The sequence below is a fragment of the Arachis ipaensis genome, chromosome B5 (genome assembly GCF_059453495.1).
Source record: "Arachis ipaensis isolate K30076 ecotype BB chromosome B5, ASM5945349v1, whole genome shotgun sequence".
Lineage (NCBI taxonomy): Eukaryota > Viridiplantae > Streptophyta > Magnoliopsida > Fabales > Fabaceae > Arachis > Arachis ipaensis.
This window is the reverse complement of record NC_142440.1, coordinates 82,199,833-82,209,937: the sequence shown is the minus strand read 5'-3', so window position 1 is coordinate 82,209,937 and position 10,105 is coordinate 82,199,833. Positions and strand designations below refer to the sequence as shown.

The 10,105-nt window shown below is 39.0% G+C and overlaps 1 protein-coding gene across 1 annotated transcript; it reads right to left on the bottom strand.

Annotated features, from left to right (window-relative positions):
* Positions 1-9,411: 9,411 nt before the first annotated feature.
* Positions 9,412-9,870, bottom strand: LOC107640698 (uncharacterized). The gene has a single exon (XM_016344203.1). The coding sequence runs from the start codon at positions 9,868-9,870 to the stop codon at positions 9,412-9,414; it is 459 nt and encodes a 152-aa protein (XP_016199689.1).
* Positions 9,871-10,105: the final 235 nt, after the last annotated feature.

The window sequence follows — 10,105 nt, the reverse complement described above, 5'->3', positions numbered from 1 at the left end:
CCCATCTGGACACCTCTTGAACAAGAATGGCTCATCCCACAAGAATTTCTTGGCTTTATTACACAGCTTATTCACTTGTTACTTGGTAACCTCTTGAGGAACCTTCCTTCCCACCTTGTAATTTGCAATGTTAGCAAAACAAGGTGCTTGCTGGATTTGCAGAAGGTATTCATCTGGGAATTTTTTATTCACTGGTTGTGGTGTGTCTTGGTTGGCTTCTTGTGAGAGTCTTGACAAGTGGTCTGCCACTTGGTTCTCGTTTCCTTTTCTATCTCTCACTTCAATGTCAAATTCTTGTAGCAGCAACACCCACTTAATGAGCCTTGGCTTTGAATCCTGTTTAGACATGAGATACTTGAGAGCAGCATGATCAGTATATACTATAACTTTTGAACCAATCAAGTATTGTCTAAATTTATCAAATGCATATACAATTGCCAAAATCTCTTTCTCAGTGGTGGTATAATTTTTCTGTGCCTCATTCAATACCTTACTTGCATAGTATATAACACGATGCAGCTTGTCTTTCTTTTGCCCCAATACAGCACCAATTGCAAAGTCACTTGCATCACACATGATTTCAAAAGGCAATCTCCAATCTAGGGGTGTGATGATTGGTGCTGTAGTAAGTTTTCTTTTCAAAGTTTCAAAAGCATGCTTACAATTATCATCAAAGATGAAAGGATTGTCAATCACTAGTAGATTGCTCAATGGTTTGGCTATTTTTGAAAAGTCTTTGATGAATCTCCTGTAAAAACCAGCATGTCCAAGAAAACTTCTTAATGCTTTCACATTAACAGGTATAGAAGCTTTTCTATGATCTCTATTTTAGCCTTATCAACTTTTATACCTTTGCTTGAAACTTTATGCCCAAGAACTATCCCTTTAGGAACTATAAAATGGCATTTCTCCCAATCTAAGACAAGATTAGTTTCTTAGCATCTTTTCAATACAATAGTTAAATGATGCAAGTAGGTATCAAATGAATTTCCAAAGACAGAAAAATCATCCATGAAGACTTCTAAAATTTTTTTCACCATGTCAGAAAATATAGAAAGCGTACCTTTGAAAAGTTGCAGGGGCATTGCATAACCCAAAAGGCATCTCTCTGTAAGCAAAGACTCCGAATGGACATGTGAAGGAAGTCTTCTCTTGATCCTTGGGATCCACCACTATTTGATTGTACCCAGAGTACCCATCCAGGACGCAGTAATATGAATGGCTAGCCAATCTTTCCAGCATCTGGTCAATGAAGGGGAGAGGGAAATGATATTTCCTTGTGGCATCATTTAGTCTTCTATAGTCGATGCACATTCTCCACCCTGTTACTGTTCTTGTGGGAATGAGTTCATTCTTCTCATTGAAGATGATAGTAATGCCACCTTTCTTAGGCAGCACTTAGACTGGGCTTACCCAAGAGCTGTTAGAGATTGGGTATATGATTCCAGCTTTCCACAGCTTCATCACCTCTTTTTGAACCACTTCCTTCATGGTTGGGTTGAGCCTTCTTTGAGGATGCACTACAGGTCTTTAGTCCTTCTCTAGCAAGATTTTATGCATACAGATGGTAGGGCATTGTCCATCCTAAAGCTGTCTTGTGAGCTTTCAGTACTTCAATCAGCTTTGTTTCATCTTCTTTGTACAGTGAAGAATTGATGATTACTGGCAAGGTTTCTTTTTCTCCAATGAATGCATACTTGAGATGTGGTGGGAGAGCTTTCAGTTCTTGTTTTGGTACCTCTTTTGTCTTGCCTTCAAGTGAGATTTCAGAAGCTTGTTCCTTTGTGAAATCTTGATCACTTCTCATTTCTTCTTCTTGTTCTTTCTAAATGTTGGCATCAAACACTTCTTCCACCAAGTCTTCTATCATTTCTACCCTCATGTGCTTTTCCTTCTCAAGAGGATATTGCATGGCTTTAAAGACATTGATGATCATTTTTTCATCATGCACTCTGAGAGTCATTTCACCTTTCTCCACATCAATTATAGCCCTTACTGTGGCTAAAAAGAGTCTCCCCAAGATGATTGAATTGGGTCCTTCTTCTTCTATGTCTAAAATGACAAAATCAGCAGAGAATATGAATTCTCCTACTTTCACTAACAGATTTTTCACAACTCTATTAGGTATTTTAAGTGATCTGTCAACCATTTGAAGTGACATTCTGGTCGGTTTGACTTCTTCTATTGCAAGCTTTTTCATTAGTGAGAGGGGCATCAAATTGATGCTGTCTCCTAAATCACAGAGAGCTTTTTCCAGGGTCATGTTGCCTATGGTGCAAGATATGACGAAACTCCCAGGATCTTTGAGTTTTGGAGGGAGGCCTTTTTGAATCACTGCACTGCACTCTTGTGTTAAGATCATTGTTTCCTTCTCATTCCAGCTTCTTTTTTGTTGATGAGTGACGTTAGGATTTCTGCGAGTAAAGAATATCATAAAAACAGTTGCGTTGTAGATATAGTCTCTAAACCGACAAAAATCCCTTCGTACAAACGTTTTGGGTGTCACAAGTAACAAACCCCTTAGAAATTGTTAACCGAGTATTTAAACCTCGGGTCGTCTTCTCAAGGAACTGCGAGGAAGTATGTTCTTATTATTGGTTATAAAGGTTATAATCGGGGTTTAGAAGGTGAGAAGCAAGTAATTTAAATGACGAGTGAATTAAATGGCAATTAAAAATATATAATAACTGTAAAACAACTTTTGGCAAGATAAGGGAAATTAGAAGTCCAACTTAGCTATCCCTCTCAACAATGATGAAAGTTGTATCTTAATTTCACTTGGTCAACCTGTACCAGGGCAAGGAAAGTCAAGGGACTAATTGAATTGACCTTTGAATCCTATTTATTTCCTAAGAAAAGGTTGGGATTACTTAGGTTCAGCTCAATTAGCAAGATAACAATTATCAATTATGTTGAGTTTAATAACTGTTGAGTTACTAAATTCTTACCCAGAACCAAAAGGGGAAAAAGTAAAATTGCTGGAATAATAAAAATATCCTTAGATGGGAAGCAATGGTAACTTAAATCAAATGGAACAATTATAAACTGAAAATACCTCAAATATCATTAATTCAAATAACTGTCTGTAACATGGAATAATTCGTAAATCAAATTATAATAATCAATTCAAATGTTGGAATAAATAAATAAAACTAAAATAAAAGAACATTAAACATGGATCCAGAGTTACTCCCAAAACAAGAAGAAGTCCTAAATCCTAAAAGAGAGAGAGAATCTCTCTCTAAACTAAATCTAAATCATTGAAAAGTAAAATATGCGAGCTCTCCTTGAATGCAAGCATTCCCACACTTTATAACCTCTGGTCTATGCTGTCTGTACTTGGATCTGGGCCAAAAAGGGCTTCAGAATTTGCTGGCGGCATATTCTGTAAATTCTGATACGTGGCCACTGTCACGCGTCCGCGTGGGTCACGCAGTCGCGTCATTTAGAGCCTTTCCTTGCCACGCGGTCGCGTCAGTCATGCGACCGCGTCATATGCGTTCTGCTTAAGGCGCGCGATCGCGTCAGTCATGCGGCCGCGTCGCTGCTGATTCGTGCTTGGCACGCGATCGCGTCATCCATCCGATCGCGTGGATACGAGTTTCCTTAAAGCTCCGTTTTGCTTCCTCCTTCCATTTTAGTATGTTTCCTTTGTCATCCTTTAAGTCATTCTGCCTTAGAAAATCTGAAACTACTCAACACACTAATCACGGCATCGAATGGAAATAAAGGTAATTAAATTAATTGATTTTAAAGCTTAGAAAACATGTTTTTCATTTACATCACATAATAAGGAAGGGAAGGTAAAACCATGCAATTAATGTGAATAAGTAGGTGAAGAGTTGAATAAATCACTCTAATTAAGCACAAAAGAACTCATGAAATATGGGTTTATCAATGAGCTCCTTGAGGAATTTAGCATATAGAGGTATCTGCTCCAATGCTTTAGCAAGAGGGATATTGATTTCTAACTTCTTAAAAACTTCCAGAAATTTGGGAAACTATTGATCCTTGAGCTCTCTTTGCAATCTCTGAGGATATGGCAAAGGAGGGATGTAGTGTTTAACTTCCTTCCTTTGTTCTTCTGGAGGCTCTATCATGATTTGTTTTCCCTTCTTTGAAGCTTGTGACTCTTCATTCTTCTTTTTAAGCTCTTCCTGGTCCTTCTCTTTAATTGTCACTTCTTCCTTGTTGTTGGCCTTATCATCCTTTGCTGGCTACTTGTTAACTTCTTTGTTATTCTCCAATGTCTTTCCACTCCTAAGCTGAATTGCTTTACATTCTTCCTTGGGGTTGGGAATAGTGTCACTTGGCATTGCATTGGTTAGTCTTTCAGCTACTGTTTGCTTGGACTGCTGTCCAATTTATCTTTCCAGATTTCTCAGTGAAGCTTCATGGTTCTTGTTGGCCAATTCTTGATGCTTGATCATTTTCTCCATCATCATCTCTAAGGTGGAGATTCTTTGAGATTCTTGGGGTGGTTGTGGCTGAGTGTGAGATGTAGATGGGGGATGAAAGTTATTTTGGCTGGTGATAGGTTGTTGGGTGGATAGAAATTGGGTTGTGGTTGATTATTTTATGGTTTTCTGTATGGATTTTGGTTAGTATTTTGATCGTTTTGGTGGCTTGTGTTGCGAAATTTATTTTGGTCGGAGTTCCTCTGCCAAGGTTGCTGGTTCTGGTTCTTTCCCCATTTCAGATTGGGATGGTTTCTCCAAGATGAGTTGTAAGTGTCTCCATGGAAGTCATTTGGTCCGGAACCTTGATTTTGCATGTACTGCACTTATTCAGGCTGTTGTTCTTTATAGCTTAGTTGTGTTTACTGCTGTAAGTTGTAATCCATCCATCCTCTTTGACATCATTTCAATTTGCTGTTGAAGCTGCTAGTGCATGAGTTTATTCTGAGATAATATTATATCAACTCCTTCAAGTTCAAATACACCTTTCTTTGGAGCTGCTTGCCTTTCAGAGGAGTAGAAATACTCATTGTTGGCCACCATGTCTATAAGATCCTGTGCCTCTTTAGCAGTTTTCATCATTTGCAAAGATCCTCCTGAAGAATAATCCAAAGTTTTCCTTGAAGGTAATGACAAGCCTTCATAGAAATTCTGCAACTCCACCCATTCACTGAACATTCCTTCTGGACACCTTCGGATCAAGGCTTTATACCTCTCCCAAGCTTCATAAAATGATTTCTCTTCTAGTTGTCTGAAGGTTTAAACATCAGTTTTTAGCTTAATGACTATCCGGGGTGGATAGAATTTGGCTAGAAATTTGCTCACTAAAACATCCCAGTTGGTAATGCTTTCTTTAGGGAAGGTTTCTAACCAATGTGTGGATTTGTCCTTAGTGAAAATGGGAATAGCAAGAGTTTATATATGTCAGGGTGGACTCCATTGGTTTTGACAGTGTCATAAATTCTCAAAAACACAGAGAGGTGTTGGTTTGGATCTTCAGCAGCACTTCCTCCATATTGACAATTGTTCTGAACCAGGGTAATCAATTGAGGCTTGAGTTCAAAGTTATTAGCATGGACATTGGGGGTTAGGATGATGCTCCCACAATTTCTTGCGTTGGGCATAGTGTAAGAGGCTAAAACTCTTCTCTGAGGTTGGCCATTATTGTTAGCCACATCCTCAGGTGGATTTGGGATGTTACCCTCCATTTCTTGATCTTCTTCTTCTGATTCTTCTTCTCCTACAACTCCCTTTCCTCTTTCTTCTCTTCTCAATCTCCGGAGTGTCCTCTCTAGCTCAGAATTAAAGGAGGTGGATTCACCTCTTCTCCCTCTTGGCGTACAACACAAGCAAAACCAGAAACCAAAACAAAGTAATCTACTGCTAGTTTATGGTTAAGGTTAGTTGAAACAAAATCTTTAAACGGAAAAAAAATGTTTAACAAAAACAAAGAAAAAGTGCTTAATCTAGATTATCACCTACTTAATCATTGTCAATCTAAATCAATCCCCAGCAACAGCGCCAAAAACTTGATGAGGGAAAAGCGATTCCACACAAACTCACCGACAAGGGTACCGAGTCGCATCAAGTAGTAATAACTCACAGGAGTGAGGTCGATCCCATAGGGATTGATGGATTGAGAAACTTTAGTTTGGTGATGAATTTAGTTAAGCAAATAGTTGATAATTTGAGTGAAATTCGGTTAAGAGTAGTGAAATTGCAAGTAAACTAAAGTGCAGAATGAAAATTGGCAGAAGCTGAAAGTGATGAAGGAGTAAATTGCAGAAACTTAAAGTGCAAGAAATTAAATGAGCAGAAACTTAAATTGCAAGAAAAGTAAATAACTGAAACTTAAAGTGCAAGTAATGTAAATTGCTGAATCTAAACTATTGGGAAACTTAAATTGCATGAATAATAAAGGGGCTTGGGTGTTGGGCCCTCAAGTATTGCTGGGACATTTCTGCAATGGCTTTCTAGATCTTGCTTAAGTCCATTGCGATAGAAGCTTGTCCCTATTCCATTTGTGGTCTCTTCGTTCTTCCTTGAGTTCTTCTCTCCTCTTGGGTGTTAGTGACACCGTCCATCCTTTGCTTAGTGATTCCTCTGCCTCCCTTTACCCGATCTGTATCTACATCCTCAAATATTACCCCTACTCTGTTGCACAGCCTCAATATAGTGCTTGGGTGACCAAGTCTGCTTGATTTTCCACTGTATTCAGCCATCTCTTGGATGCTGTCTGCTATGATTTGTGGGATATTGATTTCTCCTCCTTTGAGTATGCAATATGTCAGAATTGCTCTCTTTATTGTGACCTCTGATGTATTTCCAGTGGGGAGTATGGATCTTCTCACTATCTCATACCAACCTTTGGCCTCAGGTGTGAGATCAATCCTCTTTAAGTAGCTTGGGTCTCCATTTGAATCCCTTTCCCAATCTTTGCCTTCCAAGCATAAACCATTTGGTAGCTCATCAGGATCATTCTCACCCTTCATTCTTTCATCAAAGTTAGGTTCTTCAAAGGGTATCACTCTTATCTGCAAGACCCTCATGATGGATGATGGGCTGAAATCCACATCAACCCCCCTAACATAGCTCTTGTAGGGAGGGCTTGTTTTGCTTGGCCTTACAGCATTTGCATAGAACTCTCTTATCATGGTTGCACTTATGTCAGTGAGAGGTTCACACAGGAGTTCCCATCTTCTATGTTCAACCATCCATCTCATGATGGGGTACTCTCCTTCCTTCAATTGGAAACCAATCTCTGGGATAACTTCTTTTGCATCCATCAACCTATAGTATCGTGACTCATGAAATTGAGACTTAAATCTTTTGTCATCATAGGGTAGTGGTTCAGCTTCAACTGGTTGCTTTCCTTTCCTTCTTTTGGAACTTGATGAAGCCATTAATTAGGGAAGGATGAGGCCGAGTGGAGAATTGAAGAATGGTGAGGGAGAGAAGACTTTTGTGACTCTTAGGCTGAGTGTTTGGCTTACTGGTGAAGCAGGAAGAAAAGATTAAGGAGGCAAGATTGGTTTGGAGCTCACAGAACACGGTTACTAGGATTTTTCTTAAGGAAACCGAAAGCTAAATTCTTCAATGCAAGGAGTGTGACAGTTGGTTTATGAGGGATAGTCCAAGTGACTCTATTTATAGCAACCTTAATGATGATTGGATGGTCAGGATGTCTTTCGAAAGAGTTAGAATGGATGGTGTGCATGTAAGAGAGGATGAGGACAAAGACCACTCTTCATTGGGCATGTGGTTCGGTCTCCTAGGTGCTGAACCTTGCAGATTTTTGTTCCCCAAAAAGCAATTCCCAAGCATATGTGACTCACTTTTCCTCCTTGTGACACCCGTACTTCCATGGTGTTGTCTTTTCTTCATTTTTTTCTTCATACCTATCCATTTCAATCAAGGCAATAATAAGCTCAAAACATAAATTCAGCACGGTGGTGGTTATCAAGTGCAAAGTATATATAAAAGTTAAAATTTTCTATATGTTCCTTATTTATGAATAACTAACTATGCCCCTTAGGACTTTGAACAAAATATTGGCGAACACCAAACTTGTTTTCTGCTAAGTGATTCATATGAAACCCAATGAATGTCTTGTCATAATTAGCATATTCATTACAAGGAACATTTTATTTTCTACCTTAATACAATCAATTCACAAGAATTATGCAAATATGGTTTATCTTTTCATGAACTTGACTTTTTGAGGAAAAGTGACTTTCTTGAAATTCATAGCATATGTAGACACCAAACTTAATGTTTGGCTATATACTTCAATAGGATGAATGAGTATATATTCTAAAAAGGTTATATGATCAGCATGCTTTAAAAGCCATTTTAGAGTGCCTTTAGGCACACCAAACTTAGGAGTTAGACATATGCTCCAAAAACTTCATGATGCTTCTGCCCTTGATCATTGCATTGGTCCCTTTCCTTTATCCTTTTTCTTGGAGGCATCACCACCATTCTTCTTTGTTGAGGCTCCTTCTTGTGCTTGAGTATCCTTTGGCTTCCTAAAATCTAGCCTTCTCATGAAAGTCCTCCCATCCTCCTTGTGCTTACCTACAATTTCCTCTTGTCTAGCACTTAGTTCCTCCATCCCTTGCACAAATGTTGGATACTTTGGGTTCAGGGTGGCTATTGCATTGCACAAGTGATTCAGCTTTGATTGTGTATTTATATCATACTGCCTTCTTGAAGTAGTTCTAGCTTCATAAAGTGACCTAAACTCAGCAAGGTTCCTCTGTTAAATCATTTGTTGCTCCATAATCTTGTTGAGGATGCCTTGCATCTCTCCCCAATTAAATTGCCCTCGCTGCTCCCTGATTTGATCCATATTTCCTTGCATTTGCTTGATGCTTTCTTGCATCTCCTCCCAGTGCCTTTGTTGTTCCATGAGTTAGTTAATGTCTTCCTTCATTGATGGGTTCAATCTTCTTTGTGGTTGGATTGATGGCTTGGCATCCTCCTCAAGAAGGATCTTATGCATGCACATTGAAGGGCTTATTCCTTTTAAGTCAGAGAGGGTCCACTAAGTGGCATCCTTTTGTTGTTTCAGCACCTTGACGAGTTCCTCCTCTTATTCCTTACTCAGGGTTGAATTAATGATTACTGGATAAGTGTCATTACTCCCCAAGTAAGCATACTTCAAGCTTGGAGGCAGAGTCTTTAGTTCCAGCTTGGGTGGTTCTACCTTCTCCTTTTTTGCCTTGTCTAGCATGATTGGGCTGTCCATGCTTTCTTGTGGTAATTCACTACATGTTTGTTGCTCTTTTTCCATTGCATCTTCAAGCTTGTCTTCTTCTAGAACTCCTTGGACCAGTGCTTCCATTGTATCTACCATCATGCACTCTCCAATGGACTCCTTTGGGTAGCTCATAGTAGTGAACACATTGAATACCATCTTTTCCTCATGAAGCTTAAGGACCAATTCTCCTTTTTATACATTGATTATAGCTCCAGCAGTTGCTAAAAATGGTCTCCCTAGTATGATTGATGTATTGGCTTCTTCTTCCATATTAAGCACTATTAAATCTGTTGGGAAGATGAAGTCATCCACCTTGACTAACAAGTCCTCCACTACTCCATAGGGGAACTTGAATGTTTTGTCTGCTAGTTGAAGTGCCATTCTTATTTGTTTGGCCTCTTCAATTCTCATTCTCTTCATCATGGACAAGGACATAAGGTTGATGATAGCTCCTAGGTCACACAATGCTTTCTTAATGCTAATGTCTCCTATGATGCATGGGATTTGAAAGCTTCTAGGATCTTTCATCTTTTGGGGAAGCTTCTTCTGTATCATAGCACTGCATTCCTTTGTGAGCACTATAGTTTCCTTTTCCATCTTGTTCCTTTTCTTAGTCATGAGCTCCTTTAAGAATTTACCATAGAGTGGCATTTACTGTAGTGCTTCTACAAATGGTATCTTGATTTGGAGCTATTTGGATATCTCTAAGAACTTGGAGAATTTACTGTCCTTTCCATCTTTTCTTAGCCTCTGTGGGTATGGTGCTTTTGGCACATAGGGTTTCAAGACCCCTTTTGGTGTGGTAGGTGTATGTATCTCTTCTTCATCTTTGCTTTCTGAGTTTTTGTCAGCCTCTTCTTCTTGTAAGTTGTGGCTTGAAGATGGC